Genomic DNA, 27,619 nt, shown 5'->3' with positions numbered 1-27,619 from the left:
GAATTTAAATGTTTAAAACCGCTTTTGCATATGAACTTATTTGAGTTTTATAAAGAGTGTACTCTTCCTCCCAATTTTCTATGTGATTAAATACAAGATTTGGATAGCATTGCCCAGCCTGCCCAGGATCACACAGGTAGGAAACAGTACAGCTGACATTTGAAACAGGTCTATTTGACTTCATATCCCATAACTCTTTCAAGGACCCCAAATACTACTTGCACAAATATACCTTGCTTGAATAAGACAACCTTTTCCAATAACTGTTGCATCTACTGGGAGGTCTATAGTTGTAAAGAGAACATCAGGAACTTTTTGTTTCCTGCAGTTATAGCAGTATGTGAGATGAGCTGGAAATGGCATATTCAGTTCATCATATGGTATGTGGCAAAATCCACAACCTGCAGGCAAATTTTCTTCTAGCCTATATGAATACATCAAGAAAAAAATTGAAGCATTCTTTAAAATTCTATGCATTTTTTCAAAAACATATTTTTCATATACAGTACTTATGTACAAACTACACAACTTCCACAGTAGGTTATGAGAGTACCACTATGACTACTAAGAATTAAAAATGACCATGAAATCAGAACCATACACTTTCGTATGAGAGAAAAGACTTACACAAGTAGTCACTGAATTGCATCAATTCATGTTTGTGGATGTCCCACCTGACAAAAACCACTATTATCCGAGAGCTTATTCTTTGTGATACAACAATAAAAATAAATGGTTAGGTATGGGTGACATTTTCCTACTATCTGACAAATATAACTCAAATATAATCAATCAAATATTCCCAAGGAAAAAAAACCTCTTTAACCAGACAACCTAACAACTTGGAGAAAAAAAAAATTATGATCAAAAACAAACCCATTAAAAAGTCAAAAATAGGCATAATCTAACATTTCTAATTTCCAATGACTGCTTTATGATTTCTGAGAAACCATACACCTGTTTCACAAACAACATATATATCATAATATAAACCACAAATGATAACACACAACCTTCCCAATCGTTGTAAAATGTTTGTTGCAATAATGTTATGAATTCATTTTAGAATGATTAAGTATTTTTTTCACTCTTCCAATCTAAGGAAATTCAAGGAACAACAGAAATGGAAGCAGAAGGAAGTTCCAGAGAGAACTCCAGACTTTCACACAGCCACACCTTCTAGGGCTCTGGAAAGATGTTCCCAATTCACTCCAAGCTAAAGCAACCTGTTAGAAGTTGAAGCTTGTCAAGTGGACAAATTAAAAAGGAGAAAGAAAACTCATACCATATCTACTACAAGTCAGGCTTCCTGCAAATTTCTTATATACATTATTTCACTGAATATCCACAATAACCTTCTAAATCTAATCACTCCCAGGTATTATTCTTTTATTGTTGAGATGGCATTCTGGTATATTAGAAGTAACAGGAAAATCAAACAGATTCTAAGTGGAGTTGTGTGACCTTGCACAAGTCATTTAACTTCTCAGAGCCTCCTCTATAAAACTAGAATAATAATATCTACCCAGAAAGGCTCATTTTTTTGAAGATTAAGTAAGACCACACAGCTAAACACCACCACCCCCCCATATGATATGCAGCAAACAGTAACAAAAATTAGTTCTTCTTGGCCTGAAACAAACCTGAGGTACTAAGTAACTTGTTCAGTCACACTAAATACTAAGTAGCAGACCTCAGATTCTAATGTCAGGTTGTTTGAACCAAAGCCCACATGTTACAAAGGGGCATAAAAGGATGAAAATTGGGGCAATTTTTAACTAAACACCTCACAGAAATTTGAACTTAAGTGATGTAATATCACAGGCATAAAACCAGAAGTATTTAAATTTAAGAAAGCATTTTAAATATGAAATATACAAAAGGGATTGTCTCTGAATACTGAGATCATAGGGAATGTTTTCTTCCTTCTACTCTCCTATATTTTTCAAATTTTCTCTAGTAAGCAGAAATAATTTTATAGCAAGAAAAAAAGACATTTTCCTCTTTTACAGATAGGGATGGTATCTGTTGCTCTAGATTGCCATATAAGAGAATTCACTGTATCCATCCAAGCCACAATACCAAAATAATCAAGCTGCATGGGAAAGGTCATTTGTTAAATCAGGATTCTATCTACTCAAGAATGAAATGAACTGACATGTGTCAGAACTATGTTGCAGCACTGGGACAACTCACCGGCATGCAGTTTTCTCAACAGAACACTCTGATTTTTAACATACTTCAAAATGTTCCACACCTCCATTTTCCTATTTATGACGACTTTCAATGCTCAGTAATATATTACGGTCAAAATCCATCTTTAATACAAGCTAAAGAAGAAACCGACCAAGGTCTTCTGTTTGCCTACCTGAGCTAGATATCTTTGTTATACAGAGACTTGCAAATTTATAGTAAAAAAAAAGCAAATATGCATACAGTGGAGTAAGGAGTAATTAAAATTATATTATCCAGGTATACTTTGGCACCAAACTAATAGTTTTCTGTATGTATATTTGATAATTTCATCTGTTTATGGAAAGCATTTTTGACATTTATGGAAGTCAACAGATTAGGGGACAAATAAATAAACTAAAAAGTAATCTCATTTTAATCTCAAATTAATAATTTCACTTTTACTTTCTCTTTCACAAACATTAAAGTTATACTTCACTTTTCAGGAACTTTTATATATAATTTTGGTACAATATAGTGTTTTGATTGTTTTGTAAATTATAAATTTTCTGTATGTAAATTATTTCATCACCTTTTTCTGTTTCAGAGGTAAGACAAAGGGAAAGGAAAAAATAAAAATTATTTCTATAGTGTAACAAACAAAAAAATATATACTTGAAATTCTTTGAGAGTCACACATGTAATTTATCAAGATACTAGGAAAATTAAAATAAGGTGTGTCACGTAGTACAGAACTCAGTACTTCTCTGTTGCTGCTACAGGTTAGGTAAAAAGTAAAGTGCACTGGTCCTGATTTCTATAGTGCACCACAGTAACCCACCCTCATACAGAACTATCCTGGCTCTAAAGTTAAAAGTCAACTTCTCCCTTCTTTGCCCTTATAGAAAATAAGCCAGCCTGCCATGACAACCTCTGCTCCAAACAGCCCTCCATGGTGCCATCCTGCAGAAATCTAGGGTTGAGTACAGCTGCCGTGCCGGATGCAGATAAAATACAGACCTCTTCACTATAAAAGAAAAGAATATAAAATAGTTAATATCTTCAGGCAACCTAGCTTTGGAAAATGTTAAATATCAAAGTGTTTATAAGGGTGACAATTTAAATTCAAGTTAGACTACTAATATTATCATAGGATTATCTCCTACCCTAGGATAAAAAATAGAAATATTAAAATGAAAAGGGCAAGAATTATTACTTAAAAGGTATAAAAGATAAAGTATAATATTAATGACAGTAAATTCCTTTAAAATATGGTAAAACTGATAAATACTGGAATGTTTCAAAATAAAAGTAGTAACAAATTATATTGCTGAATTCATCAATAATCCATAAAACTGTATTAAAGCACTCTTTAAATGCATATTAAAGTTTATTAAAATTACTTTAAAAGCTTAATATGTAATGATCAATGTCAATATTGCTACAGCTTAATTTAAACTTAATACAAAAGGTATCTGAAATAAACAATATCCAAAATACACTAAATGGAGCTTAAACTACATCATTATATGTATGACAAAAAGTGATTTTCAAAAGAATTCTTTGGAATTCTTGATTACATATCACCTAATTTTAAGTAATCAATATAATTATTGAATAAAATCACCCAAAGCAAATGAGAAAAGTAGCAGTCTGGGGACAAAATGATGGAAACAAAGTATAAATGGACCAGAAGCCTGAAAGGACATGAAAGAAATGGTCACTTGATCTGTGATTTAGTAGAGAGAGGCCAGGCTTTAAGTGGGCACTGAGAAATGTCAAGGAATAATGTGGAGCCACTGACGGTACTGAATTAAGTAAGAAGGAGCTATGAGAGCAGACATACATTTCAGAGAGTTTATCCAGTAATAGTAAACAGGATGGATTAGAACAGAAAAAAAATTAGTAGATAGGATTTAATACAAAGACTTTTTTTGAGGTCCAAAGGAAAAAAAGGAGCTTGAATCAATTTACTTCTAAGTAAACTGACTTATTTCTTAGACCCCTGCATCTGTGACTTATCTCCTGCCACACTGACTCTACACCTCTGGCCTTCTCTGTATGCTACTCTTCTGGCCTTGAACACTCGTCTCATGCCTCCCCTCTTCATTTACATAATTCACAGTCATCCCCTGAAATTTAGTTTAAGTTTCAGTTATTTCATTAACACTTTCTTCCAATCTTACTTCTAAACTCCAACCCTCTGGATCCCATAGCATCCTGGGATATCTCTATCATAAAATGTGTTATACTTGTCATAATCCTCCAGTAGACTATGAATCTGATGGCAAGAGCTATGTCTTTTAAGGGCCCCTGGGTGGCTCAGGTGGTTAACCGACTCTTGATTTCGGCTCAGGTCATGATCTCTGGATCGTGGGATCAAGCCCCGAGTCAGGCTCTGTGCTCAGCGCAGAGTGTGCTTGGGATTCTCTCTCTCCCTCTACCCCGCCCCAAGCTCACTCTCTGAGTAAACAATTAAAATCTCTAAAAAAAAAAACAACTATGTCTTTTAAGACCATAACCTTAGGACCTGAAAGCATATGAAACTAAAACTATGAATGAGCCAAAACTATTTATTGGGAAGTAAGGCAGGATAAACATAACAAATTACTAGTTTAACACAAGTAGAATAGCTACACTGGGGACAGAAAGGTGCAAGAATATCATACATGGTCAGCAAAAGAAAAGAAAGGGCCCTTAGAAGATGAAACAGCATGGCTTGGCTCTGTAATGTCCACATTTACTGGAGTCTAATCATTTTTCTCTAACAATAAAGACCACCGTATGCACAAAAGAATTACCCAGGTAACAGTTGACAGTAAGAATTATCCAAGAATAGGTGGAAAAATAAGACAGCAGAATGTCAGTTTCTAGATGTTATCTGTTATAAACTTTTCAAGGGGTTGAAAATAGGGTTCATCAATGGCAGTCAGAAAGTTAAATCAGAACCTGAGTAAGGAACTGGGCAAAGTCTTGGTTAAGGTAAGTATCAAAATAAACCAGGTGTAAATGGGCAAATGAGATGGGTAGAAAATATTAAGCTGTGATCCAAGAGTGAAATTTTATAGTTTCAAATTTTTAAAGGGAAACAGTTTTGAGCAATAATGAAGTCTAAAATGCGGTTGAAAGTTAAGTGGGGATAGAGGAAGACTTGAGAATGAGAAAGCACAAGGTCAAGCTGTTAGAAGGAGAGTAATCCTGTTCAACTGGTGGAGACAGCACAGAATTAATAAAGGCGGGAGAATGTTTTGGAGGTAGAAAAGTCTGAACTGTGGAATGGCAAGGACTTTAAAGTAAGAGAGGTTATTCAAATGAAAGGTAGGAGAAAAAGGAATTCAGAGTAAGAGTATGCAAGTCCCTTCCTAACTTGGCAGGAGAAATTTATGTTACAAATTAGGAACAGAAGGCAGAAAGAGCTTACAGACAAACTTTAAAGAAAAATGGTGTTCATTTACAACAGATCAAGGGTCCCAATATCCCAGAGGAAGGAGTTAGCAGGGTCACAAAGTGGAGTAAAGTTGGCCTAGAATTAATATTTGCTATGTGCCAGTATCAATTCTCATTTAATTCTTCAAAAATCTTAATTGATAGGTGATCATTATCTCCATTTCAACATAGAAATTGAGGCTCAGAGGAGTAGTTACTTTCCCAAAGTCTCACAGCAATTAAGTGGCCAAAGTGGCACATGGACCTCAGTCTGATGTACTCCAAAGCCCATGGCTCCTAGATCACGCCACAATTCTTTTCTCTATACTTGCATAAACCTTTTACCCTTTCAGATGACAATCTGTAAATTACAGCATCTAGAAAATCAAGTTATTATCATTTACCAGATGCTAGTTGATTCACTGTAGCCCACTACAGCATGACAGCCTAATGCTTTAGCATGTGATTTTATTTCTTGTCTGATTTCTGCCCACCACGCATCTCGAGTTTCTGGTTCATCTGAAAAATAAATTTTAAATCAGTTCACTACTCAATAGCACATTGTCTATATGATAAAGAAATGTTTAAAATAAACATCCTCTGGAAGGCAAAGACATACTGGTCTATAACAGATTTTAAAACTAACTTCACATGTTTAAAATGTTACTTCTCAAAATGCTTATTAACATTTTAATTTAATGTTACTCCTCAAAAAGTTTAATATTTTAAACTTGAGTGACAGAAAATAAACCAACTAGTTCTATTTGCTTTATTACTTCAGGGGACATCTATAGGGATGTATTTTATTAGATGTAACTTAAAATGTAGACCCAGAGTTTCCAGATTCTAATCCTAAACTGAGAGGATATTCTGTGTCTCACTCACCTTGCTCAGTGAACATTTTGAGTCATAGCCATAAATTTAATTTAAATTCTGACTTCATTTCCTGGTACCTATTTTTTTTATAACCCACTATATTCTAGGTTCTTTCCAAGGCAAAGGTTTGTCAATGTTAAAAAAGAGAAAGCCATGTAGCCATCCTTGAGGGTCCTAAAGCAAAGTAACAAGAAATGAAGGGACTAGCCAATTTAAAATAAAAAAAGCAAATACATTTAAAGATTATGACAAATAATCTGGTTAATTTCAGTTAACACACTGTAACTTCATGTATGGTTCTGTAATTAAGAAAATGCCTCAGAATCACCACATTGCATTTTACCACCACAGAGGAGTCCAACACTGCTTGTAATGGGGCATTATAAATGGAGCATCTGGCACACATACGGCCTAATCACGTGCATGCGGCTACAAACCACTGGGGAAGAGCAGCTGCAAATTATAGTAACATTTTATGTGCAAATCAGTCTATAATGAGCATATTCTAATGTGTTTCTTTTCGGGGTCAATTTCATTTGGGAACAATTTGGGATAGAAAAAAACTTAATCTAACTCTAAATAGGAGGCTAACCTCTTATTGTAAATTTTCCACATAAAAGGCACTATTAAAACTGAAAATCAAACAATCCAAAAACTTGCGTTTTTGAATTTCAGTACATATCCAGTTTTCAAAATGTTTTTTAAATAAGTAGAATAAGTGGAATTATACTCACTAGTAAAATACTGAAGACAGCAAAATAAAGAAAGGTTAAAAGGCTTGTTATAGCTGACATTCCTATGATGTGATTTTGTTTCCTCCACAGGGAGGAGATCAGCAAAAGGGAGAAATGAGATAAAAGCCAGAGCTACAAATGATGCCAGCCAGTTCTTGTATTAAAGTTTTGGATCCAAGACAGAGCTACACTAAAACTTTCTTTCAGAAAAAAACAAAGAAATGCAGACGCCAGGAAACTGAGGAAAAGATCCAAAGACGAGATAAAAGAAAGAAAGAAGAGAAATAGAAAAGACTACAATATGGTATTAGCAATCAATATTATGAATTAAGAAATGTGTAGGCAATTAGGTAGCCCTATTTTGCACATACATTATGTTAAAGAATTTCTTCATATTCCCCCTGAAATATAGACATTAACAGCACAAATACACTCTCAAATCCATTCTCTTTTTTAGGCATACATGTTCCCAGACCAATTTGGGTATCTATTTAACATCTTCCTTTCCTAATAAAGGAATTTTTATCATAAGACAAAAACTTATTCAAGCAGCTGCTCAATCTATCAAATTATTCATGATTCTCTGAAAACAGTTATCGTAAATAATAATAGAAATATATCTCAGTTTAGAAAACTATTTTCCCTGAAAAACTGTAAAATAAAGTTTAACTTTTCTTTAAAAACACTAGTTGAGCCTGCTATTTACTTTTTAAACGTTTCTGGGAGTTTAAAATATTATTTGCTAAAGCAAATAACTGTATGCTATGTTTTTATAAAAACAGATTTTCTCACATTAGATTTGCCTACATCTGTGCCACAAGTAATACATGGTAGCCTTTCTGTTTTAAATTGAATTTTACAGAAAGTAATCCATAACATTTTTTTTAATTTATTTCAAAAAAATGGAGGAAGTTACTTATTTTAAGTTCAGGATATATTTATTTAGAAATGGCATGTCTAAATGGAAAAGTATATAATAATAATTACTGTGAAATACATATAACCACATAGAATACAAAGTTTATTTACATCAAACTTACCTTGGTATAACACATAAAATAATCAGATAATTAAACCAAAAACTATGAAAGAATAAGTGGCTGATTTAAAAAAATAATAAACAAAATAAAAAGCTGAATGCAGCGCAAGTGGAGCATTCATATTCTTCTGACAAGTTCACAAGCAGCCTTTATTTTACACATGAGCCACACAACTGCACATGGGGATGCCATTGTTGTATTTAATAAAGTATTTACAAGTTCAATAAAAGCTAAAGAGTTACATAACATGGGAGCTAAGGAAGCAAATGGCATATGTCCACACTCCAAAGAATTTGTTAAATTTTGTTTTTGGCTTAAGCAAAAGCTCAGAGAACAAAGGGTTTTGCAAAGCAGATTCAGCAGACAGGAGCCAGAAACAGTGGATATTTTGGCGCATGCTTGGATCAGGTGATAGTACAGACTGAAAACTATGGCAGCTCACTGAAATGGTTACAGAAAGTAATGGCCCTAGATTCTAGGTGAAAGCAAGGCAAGCATACAGTAGGGAGCACTTCATCACAAACTAGGAACTGAATTAACAATAATTACCTACAACTGTAAGCAAGAAGCCAAAGAATGAATTTGTTGGCTATTAAATTTAGGGATTATTTAATTAAAATAAAATTAAGAATAATTTATTTAATATTTAAAAAATTAAATTTATCTTCAAAGCCTATATTATATTTATGCCAGAGATGAGCCAGAGAATATTCACATGGTAATGATTCAGCCTAACTTACATAACTGAAAATTCAGAAAAATCACCATATTTAATCCTATAATAGAATTTTTAAAGCTTAAAAAACTGTTAACTATATTCTTCTAAGAAACACACTAGTTGAATTTGAATTGTTTTATTCACTCTCCAAAAGTCAAAACTGAGGATATACCATACTCATATAAAAGGCAAAACAAAGAGTCTGGCTTAAAAATTTATGGCAACTATACATGCCACTCATGAAACTGAATACAACTTAGTCATTTGAAGGAAATACAGCTGAGATGTGAAGGTGCAATTAATCATTTCAGAGATGTCAAGAAAAAAAATCTTCACTTTAAACATCATGCTCCTCCTAATAATCCATAGAATTAAATTTATAATTTTAAAAAAGACCTCATTTTAGAAGATATTAAAATTTATTTATTATATAAATTATATTTCATACTATATTATGTTTTTCTCCTATGGGTCAAACTCTTCATAGATAATATCACAAACCTTTTTTTTTTTTTTAAAGATTTTATCTTTAAGTAATTCTACACCCAACATGGGGCTCGGACTCACAACCCTAAGATCAAGAGTCGCATGCTCCACCAACTGAGCCAGGCAGGTGCCCCGCAAATCTTTCAATATATCATTTTATTTGTAGTCATGAACTGGGCTGTAGGTCAATACCTCACTGATGCTTCTTTTAGAGGTAATGTCTGCACACTTGGGTTGGCATCACAATTAATTCATTTTACTACTGTCACTTTTCTAGAGCATGGCCACAGCTTGATATCTTGCCATCTTTTTAACATTTTATCTTATTTCTGAAATGCAGGTGAAACTGGTAAAGATTCCTAAAATGAAAATAAATGGTTCTATCTCAGAAAGTGAAGAAGTGAACAACTCAACATAATACGCCTTTATAAAACTGAATCCCTTTGAGATTTTAGGCAATCACACACTTGCAACTAAGAAACACTGACTACCGGGGCGCCTGGGTGGCTCAGGCGTTAAGCGTCTGCCTTCGGCTCGGGACATGATCCCGGAGTCCTGGGATCGAGCCCCGCGTCGGGTCCCCCGCTCGGCGGGAAGCCTGCTTCTCCCTCTCCCACTCCCCCTGCTTGTGTTCCCTCTCTCGCTGTGTCTCTCTGTCAAATAAATAAGTAAAATCTTTAAAAAAAAAAAAAAGAAAGAAAAAAAGAAACACTGACTACCTAAAGTGTTCAATTTAATTCTATTTTTACATAGCTCTGGAAGAGAATAATTCTGCCACTGAGACTCTTTTAATCTGACTTAAAGAAAAAAAGGAAATGGACAATTATTCAATCTAATTTTTAAATAAACAAGAGGAGATCAAGTGTTAGGTGGGCTCAAACATTTTTAATACAATGATAATCTATTTTGTTATTGGACAGCATAAGAAAGCCACATTCTTAAATACCTTAAAGTATTATTCCAACACAAAACAACTTTTTGAAGAAGATAAATTTCCCCAAATGAAACAGAAATTAGAGAGTTCAGGTTTAAGTGTGTATACAATCTCAAACTAGGTGGGGATTCAGTACCAACCTAGGAAGAACAGTCCCATCGTGGAGGAAATGATGTGCAAATTCATAGCAGACATCAGTAATTTGGGATGTTAGGATGGTAGCTGGGATATAATCCATGTTAGATCAAACTGGAGTCTTCACTATTTATAAAATAAGTCAGATATATAATTACTCCTTATCTGTGAGATTTCCCTCTTTATATATATAAAGTTATACATTACATTTACATGTCACATTATAATAGTGTAATTAATATCCAGTTATATTAGATATATATAAAGAGTAAAATTTCAAAATTAAGGAAATTACATATCTCACTTTTTACAGATAATAAATGGACAGTAGTCAATATCCAGTTACACTATAGATATACAAAATTATTTATTACATTTATATGTTACATTACATATAAAGAGAAGCTCACACATCATACATGGCTATATTTATGCCCTCTTGAACTCTAAATACCTACTTCCTAAAACCCTTATTAAAATTCTTAAAACCAAAAGCTGCTTAACTACTTTAGGCTTAGTTTTGCACGTCTGCTCATGAGTACCTCTCAAATCAGTAGAATTCAAGTTCCAAGAAAGCCTCTCTCCATTTAACTACTACTACTACTACTACTACCACCACCACTACCACCACTACCACCACCACCACCACCACCACCACTACTACTACCACCAACACCACCACCACTACTACACACACACATACACACAGCAAAATAGTATAAGAAATAGCCTAGACTGGGTGTATAAACAGGTTGTCTGCCTGGCTGAACAATCATGTTCCCAATCCCCAACGTCATGCTCAAGACATGGTAGGCACACCACAAACATCCACTGAATAAAAGATTTTTACTTAAAACTGAAAAAAAAAAATCAGAATGATATGTGTATTCCATAAATATTTCCTTACACATCAGTTGACTCATTTTGTTAAAATATGTTTAAAGTAATTATTATACTTATTTTTCTTGGTTTTGATTATTAATTTTTAACCCCAAAGAAAAGTAAATTTTCTAAACAACTATAATTCAGATGACCAAATAAAAAGAGTAACATTTTCTAAATTCAGACCACTAATGTAAAGCTTCCCTTAGCACTAGTAAAGGTTCATTTATTGTAAGACTGAGAAAATCTTAAGCATATGTCCTAAAATCTACAATCTAAAATAATAAAATATAACTTTTTAAAATATTCTCAAAAACAAAAGAAAAGTTATCTAGTTTTAAACAAGCTGTTTGGGGGCGCCTGAGTGGCTCAGTCATTAAGTATATGCCCTTCGGCTCAGGTCATGATCCCAGGGTCCTGGGATTGAGCCCTGCATCGGGCTCTAGCCCTGCATCGGGTTCCCTGCTCAGCGGGAAGCTTGCTTCTCCCTCTCCAACTCCCCCTGCTTGTGTTCCCTCTCTCGCTGTCTCTTTCTGTCAAATAAATAAATAAAATCTTTAAAAAAAGTAAATAAATAAAAATAAACAAGCTGTTTTACTAACTTAAAACATTCACTCTTAAAAATATTGTCTAAGTTTGGAAGCTATTTCAAACTAGCATTTTTTCAAATCACTTTATATAGCTACTTTATTATTTCCTCTTGTGACTTCCTGAAAAAATATCTAAGCTCACATGTATCCTACATGAAAAAAGAATACCAAATTTTTCTCAGCTACACTGAGACTATTCTTAATTAAAAATTATATCCGTAGGCTATTCAGAAATACTTTCAGTGGTAAACTCAGAAGAAAGAAAAAAAAAGAGCATAGCCATTTAAGAAACAATGCGCTAGAACTTTTAAAATCTACTCTTAAAATATTTTTACAACTCAATTTTCAAATATACTTGGGTTTCCAAAAGATAGGATTCAACTGCTCACTGGGATTTTAGACTTGTAGCTATGTGGGATAATCCTAATCTATCTTTCTCTCTTTCTCTCAGCTCAAAGTTGCTAAGAGACTGTTCGACTTGCCACATTCTAATTACCAAGTCCTGCTGATTTTACATTTTAAATATTTTCTAAATTTATGTTAAGAGTGTAAGCCCTGGAGCCAGAGTAGTTAGGTTCACACTGTAGCTCAACAAATTTCTATTTTACTTTGGGGAAATTGTTGTTTCATTTTGCCCATCCACAAAATAGGAAAAATGCCTACCTCAGAGCTGTGTTTTGAGAATTAAATGACCTGCTATCATAAAGCACTAGGAAGAGTGCCTGGCACATAGTAAGGGCTCTATAAACTTTAGCTCTCCTATCACCACCAAATCCTAGGTCACTTATCAGGCCAGGAGTATTGCAGTCAACTAACTGGCCTCCCTGTGTCTAGGCTTGCTGCCTTTAAATCCATTCTTCATTCTATAATCAGTGATCTAACACAAATGTGACCGTGGGATACCGTCTTATTCCTATGCAGCCCATTCCTGGCATATCATACACAAGATCTGCAAATGCTGCTTCCTCCTTTCTAGCAGCAAGATTCATCTTATCTTTCTCAAAGTCTGTTACCAGGCCAGAAACATAAGAAGCAAGATAAGAAAAGGTAATAAAGTAATTTTAAAATAAATTCTCAGATAACTGAGTTTTCTTCTCCCTGCTATATAAAAATATTTTCTATCACTATAGTTAACACAACCTAAGACAGCAAAGCAGGAGAAAAAGGGAAATACACAAAAAAAAGTTGAACTAACAAAGACATTCTGTATTCAATGGCAAACAATAGGTATGAAGTAACTATGTAAACATCACCAAACAGGTAATGGCTAGGATATTGTTTTGCAATGCCCTACTAAAGTTTCAGAACTACATTCAAAGGATGGAACAATATGCCTCCAAATACACTGTCTGAAATATAAAATCTGTGTGAATCTTTTATATATCCTTCAAACTAAACTCAAGAATTACCTCTCCAAGCTTCCCTGCCACGTAGTTAATCATGCCTTCCTCTTTAATTCTGTATCTTATATCACACCATACCACACCACACAGTAAACCATTAACATATTTTTCTAACCTCCTGGAATATGACTTTCATGAAAGCAGGGTGACTGGCATCTTCGCACACCTATCGTCTAGCAAACCATATGGCACAAAATAAGTTCTAATAAATGCTTGCACGATAGATCATATTTCATGAAATACTACTGTGTGATAAAAACGTGTTCTTATATCTTTCCACATTTTAATGTTTCTGAAATAAAAATGTCTAATAATTAATCAATATACTAAATATGGTAATGTTTCTTTCTCTTTTCTCTTGGAAAGCTATTATTAAATTGGTGATACCTCACATAATAAATGGTGTCAGAGAATCCAGGAAATACAGTATTGATGAACAATTTCTAACATTAATAAAAATTATATCAACAATTATTTTTCTTACTGACGTGGCCAATTCGTGATTTTCTATGGTAATAATACAGGACAGCAATGGCTAACTTATTCCCTAATCACAGAGAAGAATACATAAATGATTTGAATATATTTATCAAATATTACGTTTTTATATTTCAGAATTACCACATTATTTTTCCTAACCTAATATCAAAATCAGCCTGATCTCTGAAAAGTACTATTAGCATAAAGATTCTAATATCTCAGTCAAAAGCACAGAGCTATGAGAACATTAAACTGAAAGTCATCTTTGATATTCTTTTAATATTCTGTAACTTATATCCATCTTTTTTTCATACACTCACTACCTGACTTTATTTTAAATGATGGCAAGATATACTGCTTCCTCAACCATGTTTCTCCTTGCCAAATTCTGTAGTTCTGCTTATGCACAACAAAGTATTATATCTATAAGATTTAACTACTTGTCTACTTTCCAAGACTGTTCTTTCATCTAACACACATCTCACCCTAAACATCTTTGCCCTGACAACGTTTAAGCTCCTTAAATTATTAATGATCAGTCTATTCCCAATGTCCTTTTCTTACATAATTAGGCTTTTTCACTTTCTATACACTAATCTGACTACATTTTAAAAATATATTCTTATTTTTATTAAATGAATTCAGCAGGGTATTTTTATCTCTAAAATCCAAGTATAACATATTACATTAAAAATGATTATTTTAATTCTAATCGATGTGATAACATGCTGGCAAAAACTTGGATAGGAGACAGAGTTAATTTCCCTGAAGACGTACCAATTGATGTTAGTCTAAATCTGCAAAGGTTGGACCTGATCAGATTGTTTACTAGACTGAACTTAGGTAAATCTGCATGATGAATATGAGATACTTCATAGTCAAACATGCATTACTTACATCAGAACTTACATCCTGGTCTCCTAAGAACAAAAAGAGTTTACAATATTGAAAAGATTATGGGATATTATCTAAAATGCTGAGCCTCTTGGTGTTTTTGTTTTTCTATAAATAGATATATACTTTCTGACACAAAGAACTGGTAAAATCCTTCAGGCAAAATACCAACTTCTATTACTGAATCAAAATGGTTTTATTATTTAATTCCAAAAATAACACAAAAATTTACATATTTATATTAAAAGAATATACTTTTATCAAAAAGAAAAATTGGCTTTGACTCTAAACCACATCATCAGCTGTAAAGTTATCTTAGTTTAGTTTCTCTAAAAGCTATAAACTATATCCATATGCAAAATTACTTAAAAAGAAAAATTATATTCTCACATGAAAGGGGAAGGAAGGGAGCTTATGAAAGCCGTTAATCCCTCCAAATCTGCTCTTACTTACCAAATTTTGAAACACTTCTGGAATTATAAATAAAAATGGTAATAGTTACAATTTTATAGTACTTATAGAATACTAAATATATTATATTCAAATCTAAATTAATGTTTAAACATACTTTAAGCTTATCAAACTAGCCACTTAATTAACAACTAGTATTTCTTTAATCATAAAGCTAATGCCTATGTTATTTATCTGATATGAAAAACTGTCAAAAATGTAATAAATATAATTTAAATTTAGGTTTCTGAAAGTTAATCACCTAACAAAAGCCATTTGTAATTTATGGTATTTCTATGGTTTTGGTTAATTCATTTTAGTTAACACATTTTTATACTTGCATTTCCATGGAAACTGTAAGAGTTATAACATATGTACTGCAGAATGTATCTGTATAACTGAATTGACATTAAATCTATTTAATCTAGAACATTTCTAAAAACTTCACTGAGCTGCCATAATTTTTGTCAGCATATGTAGTACTGAATGACCATCAAAATACCTGAATTGAAACTATTCCAGTCTAGCAGTTTGTAAGATCTTGTGTTACCCATAATTCCGACAAAGGCTGAGTTCAAAACAGCAAATTAGTAGATCAGTTTTAGGTGCAGAATAGTAGGAAAAAAACAAAAAAACACTACAAACAAGAACACAATTGACAATACCACTTGACAGGAACTGGAAAGACACAGACAGCAGAGTTAATAAGAAGTAGAAGTAAAAAGAGAAGAAGGAGCATGCTATCATAATCTAACATTAACTAAAGTCTAGTTGTTTAAGATAATGACCTTAATTTTTAAAACCACCCCATTCTTTTCCTTGTTCTTTAATATTTAACAAAGGAGAAAATTCTAAAAGAACAAACTCCAAAATAATAATCCTTAGTTAGCAAGTGGTAGTGGTTTTAAAATAAGGTTTTATTCCTTCTACACTCAGTGTAAAATGAAAATTTCCCATTTTCACTAAACAAAAAATAGCTGCAAGATTCATTTGAGAGTGCAAATACAGCATTTTTAACAGCACATGCATCTCAATCCATCTTAAGTTTCTCTCAGCAGAGTAACTCAGTGTCATAAAATTAATACATCATCATCATGGTAGATGCTAATCTAGAGGGGTTTTTTTTGTTTTAACATTCAGCTTTTTTCAACAAATTAAATCTTTTTCATAAATAATTATTTATGAAATAAGAACATCAATAAAATGTTCTTAAGAAAATCTTCCTTTTTTAATGCATAATACATATATAAAACAACCCAAAGAATGTGATTTTTATATCAAAATAATGTAATAGTGAAACCATTAGAATATATAGTTGATTTGTATTTAACTGAAAATAAAACAAAATTAAAACGTAACATATATCATTAAAAGCATTTATATTTATACGCCCATAATCTTTTGGGAAATAAGTACATTAGTAACTGAGAATTCCTACATGTGAATTGAAAAAACTATTCTGAAAGGGGAGGAAAAGAAGAGAAGGGATAAGCTGATAATTACAATACACAAAATGTATTCTGTAATAAAGATTCCTGTATTCTTCCCTGGGCCTGGATTCTTACATTTATCACACCGCTAGAACAAACCGGCAAGTATGATAAACCCCAAAAAAGAGTTTTTTGTAAAAAGTAATAGGATTTTAAATATAGCTCTCTACTTAAACTTATTTAAGTAACCTTTGTTTGTTCTCCCAGACTTTACAGCTTACTCAGAGTACATGGAAGCAACAATAAAATCAAAATGTTTTCAGTAAACAGAAGACATCACCAACAGTTAAATTTATTCCTGAAACCATTTTTGGAGCTTATCAGTGGGCACCATATATCAAAATATTTGAGTCAGTGGTCCAAAGAAACGCAGGTAACAAGCCTTGGGTCACACAGTTAATGTCAGGTACATTAACTCAGTATTTCCTTGCACTTTCCAAATAATTCAAGTTCCTAAACACAAAGATATGGAACTTGAAGAGTCTCCAAGGTTTCAATACATTAAACTGGCATGAGTCTAAATATGCCTTTAATTACTACAGAATATACAAATACTACATGAAGAAAAGATCTTAAATTGCTTAGAAAAAATAAGGAATAGCAGAAAAAAATAATAAACCAGAGAAGGAAAAGAGAAGACTAATGCTTAAAAGATGTATTCATTCAGCTTTAAGAGTTAAATAATCCTAGCTACTATTCCTCTTCTGAACTCTCATTCAAGCTCTGGGAAAAATTCCATTCTGCTTCTCTGGAATTATTAACTGAAAAGACATCAAACCACAAGGCACAGATTAAAATTTTTTTTAACTTAAAAGAATGGTAATGCTCTGTAACCTCAAAATCACTATCTGCAATGTTTTGCATAAAATAATTTCAAGGTGTTTTACTCTTTTTGTAGCTGTCAGTACAAGCCTCAGGAAGAGGTTATTGAAAGTGACAATTTAAAATTTTCAAAAATATGTATGTATTTATGCCAAATAAGACTACTAACATAACTTCAGCTTTTTTAGTATGTCATCAAAAAGTAAGTGCCTTGAGCAAATTACTGGGAATCCAGTCAATGAGAGATGCAAGAACACACACCATATGGAAAGTTTCTACCACACTTGCCATGCTTATTTTGGATTTTGAAAAACCATCAAACATTCCTAATCCAAGGGCCCGATATTGGGATTGATTTGATGCCTTTCTTCTTTTACGATCATGGCCCCACGTTTTAAAGAAGTGAGCTACTATTCTATTCTTACTTGTTCATTGTTCACTTATACAGAACAAACAGCTTCAGAAAAGAAACCGAGAATGCATAGACAGCACTATTTTTTTTTAATTCTCAGATACTACACAATGTTTATAATTACATTTCAAAGGAATACTTCTTTTAGGAATAAGAAAATTACTAAAATAATCTACAAAGAGTTATTGCTAGTGAAAAGAATTAACGTCTTAAGATAATGGCCACAATGGTCAAATTGCAAAATTTGTTATCTGCCTGGATCAAAGAAAAGAGCTGACTGAAAAGTTACCTAAGAATTCCTTCAAAGTGACGCCTTGGCCAAAAAAATGAATCAAGATTTGTTTGTTTTATATAAAAAGCTAACAAAAATAATACTTCTACTTATTTGATCATTTTTAATTAGGATTACTGCAAATACTTAAAGCAACATGCCAGTTTATACTTTCTTTTTCATTTCTCTTTTTAGATAGATTTGATTTTTTTTACTATAAAAATCAATCTTAATAACCGCAGTTTAAGTAAGCGAAACACTGAAAACAAACTTTTAAAGAACATACCAGGATTGTGGATACGATCCAAAAGCTTCACAGAGCGTGCACTAACAACACCCCCAACATGCACGAGAAATCCAGGAGGAAATGCCGTCAAGGTAAAAAATGGAAATTCCTAGTAAAAATAAAGGGGGAAAAATATAACTGACCATGTGCAAAGTACAAAAAATTTGCTTGTTAAAAAGCCTGATCCCAATAGATTATATTCATGAGATATGAATCCTATCCCTTAACAAAAGGCTACCAGTTATACATTACACATGCTTTGTAATGTTTTCTTAGATGCTTAGAGTTCCTAATTCATTTTCTCATATATATCATGTTATACAGAATCCAAACACTCTTTTTATCAGTTCTCAATGAGAAAAAAAGGTTCTCAGAGTTTCGATTTAAGATCTTTGAACACACTCTTCCTTCCTCTCAATCTCCTACTCTGATGCAAATTCACAGTGAGATGTGGGGATTCCCTGCCCTTCTACTCTGAGTCTACTTCTCAGTGGGGCAGAACCCTCCTCACATACACACACCCAATTCCAGGCTACTGATAAAGACTCTGAAGGCCTGGTGCAAGAGATCTACAAGAATATGGGACTGAGGGAAGAGTGAGACAATGAACAGTGTGGGTTAAGAGATTCAGGGAAAAGCAAAGGGCAAATACCACGCTGAAGTGGGTAGAGAATCGCTGTGTAAGATTATTTACTCTATCAACACCAGGTCAGCTGGAGAAAATTTTAAGTACATAAATGCATATTAAGGAAAAGGGAGAAGAATGTAGATGACAGCAAGGGAGGAAATAAAATTCCACAAGTTCTCCCAAGTTTCATTCTCCCCTTCTCTCTCAAGGACATCAATCTCATCAATTTAGAGGTAAGAGGGAAATGGGAAAACAGAGAAAGGAAATTCATTGAAATAGCATCCAGGAAGAAAGGGGAGCTCTCGTGACTCTCCAAATATAGAGGCCTCTCACATTACACAAAATTGGATACAAGCAAGGGAAATTTAATATCTGCCTCATCTGGCTGTAAGATTAATGTAGCTCACTTAACCAGAAGTCATTTGCCAGTAGCCTCAGCTATTCAGAACATAACTGAGAGCTGGAAAATAAGCAAAACAGAGCTTTCAATAGTCAAAAGAACTTATACTTCCAAGTACTAAAATTTATGTACTTGATTCATAAGAAATCCCTATAGATCATATCCATACTATGCCATACAGCAATTATAAACATATAATTTTAGGAACATATTTTAAAGTCTAGCAGTATTTTTTTTCTGGACCATAGCAGTTTAAATGCAGCAAACAAAAGCTGAGAGATAAAGACATACAGAATACTACTAGAAGCAGGCACATTAAAAGCGGCAAGATTACTGACTGGCTGCTTAAAGCATGGAGAATACAAACTCACCAAAGCATAATTCACAAGCATAGCAACTTGGAGTCGTTTAGCACAAAGGCAAACAGTCTTGCACACTTCAATAACCCATGAAGATATAGTATAAAATATAGAGAGAATTTAGAAATAAATTCAGTTAGAATTTAAAAGTAATATTTAAATTAACAAGGGTAAGAAAAACCTAGGCTACATTAAGAAAAAAAAAAGTAAAAACCAATCTATGGAAATAGACAGGTTTGGCCCAGCTGACAAGCAAAAAGAAAAAAGGGAGAGGGTAGGAGGGGAATCTCACTTACATGAATTATAAAATGTTTAGTCAAAATGCCTCCTTATTTCCACCTAAATTTTTTAAATGAGACATATACAAATAAGCTTATGCTATTAGAAGCTTAAATATCTTACCTAAGTTAGGCCTTTATGATTTTTTTTCAATTTTAAGTACACAGTTTTTAAATTTCCTCAAAATACTGAAGCATATTAGAAAAAAGTACTTTACATTTAATCTTTATACTTAAACATTTTAAATATCCTGGACAAGAGACACTGAAAATAAAAATTTTTATAAGCTAAATGGAAAGCTGTACTTCCTTCTGAAACTGAGAAATAAGTTAGGTAAATTCACATATTGGAAAACATCTGCATATAAGAATTTAGGTAGGTATAAAAATTAACCTAAATGACTTCTCTACTTGAGATTCTGACTCTTCTCCCCAAATTTGAGAAGACGGGATAAAAGGACAACAGGGAAAGCACCGTAGTAGAGTTGGTGGTCATAAGCAGAAAAAGTAGGGCAATGGCTGCCCAAGGAGGCGGACGACCGCTCTGCCAACTTAAACTATCCTACATGTCCAATCAGCATACCTACTTTAACACACAAAATTTAACCTGGAGTACATAAAAATGGTATGCTTATTCAACCAAAACTACATCTTCAGATAACTCTCTCAGAAGAACTATGGCTAATACCTACTGCTAACATACCTCTCATCTCCAACCCATCACCAGTGACACCAGTGACTACCAGTGATGGTTAAATACCTCTCATCTCCACCCCCATCACAGAGCAACTACTATGAAGTGCTTACAGAGTGCCAGACCTCTGCACAGTATCTTAAAACTATGCTTTATCATCTTTCCCATGCCCTAATGTGAGAGTCAAGAGGGCCTAGACTCTATGTGAGCAACAAACCTTATCATCTGGCTCCTTGAAATTTCTGATTAAAACAGACAAGGAGTTGGTTTTAATCTCTAGTCTATCATTATACCTGATGAGTTTATAGGTTCTCTTCCATTGAAAAGAACAGCTTCCTTAAGATCAGCCAAGCCCAACTCGTTTCCAATGCCTAGATGAGAATTTCAGGGACCACAGAAGACATTTTCTCTGCAAAGTCCTAATATTTAAAGTGCCTTGCCTTGTGGTACCACTAGGTAAGAATTCGTATGTTGACATTTTGACAGTAAGCCAAGTGCATGAAGCATAAATCTATTTAATACCATGTGTTCAAAGACAGGCTAGTTGGAAAATCTGGGGACACAACAGGAGTAATTTTTTAACATTTAAATAGAATTTTTCTTAGAATATATTTAAATAGTTTATTTTTTCAATCAAATATTCTTTTTATTATCCCAAGAAACGAGAGTCAACTTTCTAGATAAGAAAACTCCGTGCCAGATTCCTACTATGATTTATTGTATAATTTTATCCCACTATTAAAAACATCATAATTATCAAAAGAGTTTGCTTTATATGATTGTTTCCCAAAATGTGGTCGTCACTAACAGGTATTTCACATGGAAGATTCCATTGTAAAATATATTTGGGGAACACTAGGTTAAACCAAGTCAACTAGGTTTCTTTATTGAAGAAAAAAGTCCCAGCATCTGAAAAGTAACTTCATTTTTCTTACAAGTGAAAGAAGAGTCATATTGAAAAATAAATCTATTTGCTTTACATCAAATAGTTCATAGGTAGAACCTAAATCTAATCAAATTTTTATCTCTACATCTTATCTCCTAATCATCTGGCACCTATTACCAAGATCATGTCAATTTATTTTTCACTGATTTTGTGAAAGAAAAAAAATAACACTTTTATTTTTGAGAACTGCTACTTGAACCCATTAAATAAAAGATGCTGCACAAAGGTTCTCTTTTCCTCAAGAAAAAAAAAAGCCATACATTTTATGAAGGGTGGCAAGGGGTAGAAATGAGTATCTTAAAAAAATGAATATAAAAATGGTATTAAGTATATCATTTGTTCACCCTGATGTAGTATTCGACTTGGCAGAGTTAAGGCATATCTGAACACATGTGAGGAGAATTCTTCATACTTCTAAACAAAATTTTTCCCCAAAACAAAGACATACTAATGGCAACCACAGGTTAATGGGAAAGCTAAAAATGATGTTTGTTCTATTTATTGTGTACCCAGGACAGAGAGGTAGTCTCATAAAGACAAGTAACTATTGCCAACTCAGATTTTACAAGGTTGTAAATGAAAACTATAGCTCTCCCACATCTTTTACCATTAATTCCATAAAGATTATCTAGTAATGTATACCCAATGTGATAATGTGTCCAAAACTTTAAGAATGTTTAAAAGCATATTTGAAAACATAAATTTTATCCAAACTAAATCTAAAACAATTTTTATTGATTAGTTTTTTTCTTCTTTTAAAGCTAGATGTTTTCAAAAGTTCTTAATATAGATAATGAAGTCACAGGCACAAGATACAGGCAAAATTTCATATCATATCAGTTTTTCCGTTCCTGTGAATTCTAGAATGACAATTACAAGGAAATACTCCTAGTGTAAGGAACTCTGTAGAGAATGTAAAACTGGGAGTGGGGTGGAGGTAAGAGCATTCTGGCCTTAAAAAAGGCAAATGAACAGGCATACCTTCACCATGACCCTCTTCTCTGTGTTTTCAGTCTCTTTCTCTATTTGGTTTTAATAAATGGTCCCAATGTTTAAGTGGGCTTTTGCATGACAGTAGCTGGTATGCCTGCAAGGTGTGAAAGTAGCTCAAGCCCAACTGCTGCCTGGTAAGGGATAAGGCTAACAACTATGTGTCGCTAAAGTCTCATCACTCTGCTTAGCTCAGCTGAGCTCTGCTCTGCTCCCCACAACCTTGTCTAAAAGGCAAAGAGTGCATACAGATACTTTCTGCACAGGAAAGAAAGTCTAAAAAAAAGTAAACTGTTATATTGTTTGTAGTAACAGAATCTGAAAACACTATTCTCAAAAGCTAACCTCTAGAGAAGAAATACCTTTTTTAACAGAATGCATTCTTTTATAGGTATTTACTATGTTTCATCTTTTTTTTTAAATGCTAGTATAAAATGGAACATGTAAAAGAAAATTCTGTAAATGCTTATAAACTTCCAAATCAGACACAATGAAAGCTATGGAACTGTGCCTTAAAATAACTGACATAACATATAAATAATCATGCACTGTATTAGTTAAGTAGAAAAAAAATGAGCCTCATAATGCTAATAAATTTTTAAAAATTGCATTACGAAAAGAAATAAAGCTGACAACATTTGTTAAAGCTTAAATAAAACTTAAATGATCAAGATTAAAACTAGAACAGCTACCAATACAAGAAAAAGGCTCTCACACATGTTCAGAAACATACCCGCCTTCTACAGAACCTATGAGGCGATCCTCCCTTAGCAATGAAGTTTATACAAAAAAATAAAAAATAGAGAAAAATCACCCATAAATTTTGACTGTTTTCCCATTTAACATAGTTAACTAAACATTAAACTTATAATAATTAAAAAAGATGTATTCACATACCAAATAACCACATTGTTCATGTTAATCTGTAGAAATACTGAATCTGTGCATTTCTTACCCCTAAGAGATTGGCCGGCCATAAAAATAACCTCAGCATATAAATATATTAATACATTAAAGAATTACCTTTTCTTTTCTTTTCTCTTTTTTAATGTGGTCTCCATGCCCAGCACAGAGCCCAATATGGGCTTGATCTCACAACCCTGAGATTAAGACCTGAGCTGAAATCAAGAGTCTGACGCTTAACCAACTGAGCTACCCAGGTACCCCAAGAATTACCTAAAATATTTTTTTCTGGAAAAAGTCTACTATTTCCTTCTATATATTATAATTTTAAAGTAAGATGAGAAATGATTTCATCATTCAATGGATATTTACAAACAGACTATTTCTAACAAAAAACTGGAGAACAAAACAAAAAAGTTACAGAATTATTCCAAATTAAAATTAATTATTCATAAACAAATTTCTTTGATACCTTAAATAAATTTTGGACTCTGAAATTACATTACAGATACATGATCAAAACTAGTTTATGGAAATAAGTTATAAATACATGGAAGCATGATAGGAAAAGCATATTAACAGTGTAAGAATAAAGAATGTTGAATGTCTCTTACCCTTTGTTCCAGTGCTGACTGAGTCTGTTGTCTTAAAAGAGCTTTAAATGGCCCCCCTTCTTTTCCAGCACTACCACTTCCCATTCCTACAGAACATCAGTACATAAATAACAACCAAAAAACAACTACAGAAACAAAGTTTAACTGCATTCATCCTCATAAATATCATGAGTCAAAATCTTAAAATGATCCAAACATTTAAAGTATTTGACATGCAATTAGGCACATATTTTACTCTATTTTATTCACAAAGTTTTCTTTAGAAGCAAGATGTCAAAACTGTACTGATCAGTTTTAAATTTATTTGTTTAGACTCAATCTGTTCTAAAACTTATTTTTTAAATTATGTTAATGTAATGAATTTTTGTATAATATTCAATTTTTAAAAGTTGAGTCTTCTAGTACAAAATAATCAAGATACTACCAATTACAATTGACCCTTGAACAACATGGGTTTGAACTGCACAGTCCACTTATATACGAATTTTTTTCAATACAGTACCATACTGTGAATGTACTTTCTCTTCCTTATGATTTTCTTAGTAACATTTTCTTTTCCCTAGCTTACTTCATTGCAAGAATACAGTATATAATATATGTAACAAAATATGTATTAATTGACTATGTTATCAGTAAGGCCTGTGGTCAAGAGTAGGCTATTAATAGTTAAGCTTTTGGGGAATCAGAAGTTACATGCACATTTTCAACTTAGCAGGGGTGTGTTGCTCAAGGATCAACTGTACTTACTATGCTAACAATTTAAGAATACTAAAATAAATCAAGAAACATCAAATGCTTGTTTAAAAGGAACTATAGAAAGAAAAAGCACTTTTAATTGTGCTTACTTAAAAATATTCCAAAATTCTCTAAAGAGCATGAGTTTTAGGCAATTTTGAAAGATAGTCAAATCTATTTTCTGATAACTTCCCATTCCTAAATATATCATTCATGACAAAACACTATTAACATTCATAGTTTTCAATACTCATTTGCAAAAATCAACATAAAATATTTTTTAAAACTAAAAATCACAGACATATAATAGACACATCACAAATGTACATAGTTATGGATGAAAAGAATTGTATTTCTCAAGCTCTTAGATGTATTTTTTAAAGGCTTAATTTTCCATTTCTTTCCCTACTTTATTTTATTCTTTTGATAGTACCAATAGACCAATTACGATCAAAGAATTATAGAAAGCAGGGGACAGGTGAGAAGCCAGTGCTCTATGGTGCTATAGGCTCTACAGGTTAGAGTTAACAGTTCAATCCCACCCTTTCAAAACGGAAGATACATACAGTCAGATTTACTGCAATGACTTAAAAAAGGAACTAATTTACTTTTACATTTTTAGCTGTTCTTGGATAAGGAAACAAAGGTTAGCATGTGTATAGTCCCATTCTGTTCTTTAAAAATAAAAAAGGAACATATTTTTCTTGTAGTAACCTAAATATGTTTTTTAGAGACTATACAATACTAAACATAGAAATGAAACTAAGATCTTTATATGAAGCATACTGAAAGCCATAACATAAAATGTATTTTGTAGAGATAAATAAAACATCAGAAAATACAGCAGAATAATTTGAAAATTAAGCAATGGACAGAAAAAAAAATGGATAAAGAAAGAATACCACCAAAATGAGACTTAAACTGATTCAAACAGAATAATTTACTAATGTAACCATATGGCTTAGCAACATGATGGTGCAGGTCCAATGTGAATGGAGTTGGTGTGAAGGGAAAGAAAGTAAGGCATCTAAAACAGAAACTCTAGTAATGAGAACCCAATAATCACTGGAAATATGAAGATCTATGTCCTCAGACATATAATTTTTTAATAAATAAAATAATTTCAGCAGAATATTCATAATTATTCATCAAGTAATCCTCAACCATGTCCTCACGATCATCGTAATTATTTAATTCTGTGCACCAGCAAGAAAAACAAGAAGTACGCCCTGTGTAAGACATCCAACACTTCTTTATAATATGAAATAATTACTTGTTTTCAAAGGTGATTTAAAATAAAGGGATTAAAAAGCTGACATGTTATCCTACCAGAAGCAGCCAGGAACAGCTCTTCACTGAAAGAAACACTTTTCCTCAGAACTGGGCTGACAGGGCTAGAATGATGAGGGGGAAGGCTAGATTCCGAGAGGAGGAGACAGGACTTTTTAAGATGAAGGGAACCACAAGAGAGAGAGGGGGAGCTGGGACACAGGTAAATCCTAGGCCCCTGTAAATAAGGTGCTGTGGAGGAAAGTAGCAGAGAAAAGATGCAGATTCAGAAGATGACCAGAAAATGCAGAATAAGGAAAGCAATGATGATGCAAAACATAACAGTAAAAATGGATTTTAAAATGCTACATAAATTACACTAAGCATATGAAGTCATTAGCAAGACCATCTACCCAACACAATATAAATTAAAGGAACAGTCGAAAACCTAGCAAAACCTTTATAAACTTTGCATTTATTAAAATTTTTTAAATCATTAACATGGGATTTTATGCCATTCTAATCACATGGAGCTGATTTCTCAAAAACACTTAAATTACCTGACTTTTTTTGCTTAAGAATGTATAAAGTTAAAATGTGTATTTTATAAATTTTTAAAGCCAGAAACTTATTGCCTCAAATATAAACATTACTTAAAGTGGCAAAGTAGTTCTTCAAATGTTACTAAAACATATCACTTATCCATAAAAAAACAGTACCACATTCAACAGTTGCCATCATTAATTTAAAATAAATACTAATTTCTTTCTGTTCATCTTTGAGATGTATATTACTACTTTTCTTTTTCCTCTAAAATTTTAAATATTCAAGTTTGATCATAACACTGTTCACATTTACAAAGATCTGAGTATGTAAGGGGCAAATACTCTCAAATCACAAAAATTATACATGGTTAAAAGCTTTCTTTTTTTTTTTTAAAGCAAAAATTAGCTTGAGTCAGGTGTCAAATCAATATCTTAAAACTAGCATTCTAAAATTCCATTCCTACTAGTTGAGTACTTGGAAAAAAATATGAAAATGAAACCTTATAAAATGTCAAAAATTAGAATCTACAGAAATAAATCAGTATGAATTTTTTAAATGAGACCTATCTAAAAAAAAAAAGACAATAGCTTTAACTACAAATAGAAAACCAACTTTCTCAGTCTAAAGCTTTATTAACTTTATTCTATTTTTGGTTCCCCAGTTTACATATAATCAATCAATCATAATCAGCTTACCCCCTATTTCTCAAGAGACTGATTTTGTATATAGGTAAATTTGAAAGCAGAGAATTATGAA

At 32.7% G+C, this 27,619-nt stretch overlaps 1 protein-coding gene across 6 annotated transcripts in view; it reads right to left on the bottom strand.

The window, feature by feature from the left end:
- C2CD5 (C2 calcium dependent domain containing 5) overlaps positions 1-27,619 on the bottom strand; it is a 97,031-nt gene that overhangs the window by 33,995 nt on the left and 35,417 nt on the right. For 5 of the 6 annotated variants that reach the window (XM_025879694.2, XM_025879689.2, XM_025879692.2 and 2 more), the window contains exons 9-13: positions 24,314-24,399; positions 18,502-18,610; positions 6,003-6,117; positions 3,104-3,199; positions 233-424 (exon numbers count right to left, since the gene is read on the bottom strand). In XM_025879694.2, the coding sequence (XP_025735479.1) occupies positions 233-424; positions 3,104-3,199; positions 6,003-6,117; positions 18,502-18,610; positions 24,314-24,399 (598 nt within the window). Of the gene's footprint in view, positions 1-232; positions 425-3,103; positions 3,200-6,002; positions 6,118-18,501; positions 18,611-24,313; positions 24,400-26,377; positions 26,570-27,619 lie in introns of all 6 variants that reach the window. The other variant, XM_073877859.1, reaches the window with a different exon arrangement.

This window comes from Callorhinus ursinus, unplaced genomic scaffold (genome assembly GCF_003265705.2).
Source record: "Callorhinus ursinus isolate GAN/ISIS: 27379988/994484 unplaced genomic scaffold, GSC_fseal_2.0 scaffold27, whole genome shotgun sequence".
Lineage (NCBI taxonomy): Eukaryota > Metazoa > Chordata > Mammalia > Carnivora > Otariidae > Callorhinus > Callorhinus ursinus.
This window is presented reverse-complemented; position numbering and strand designations above follow the sequence as displayed.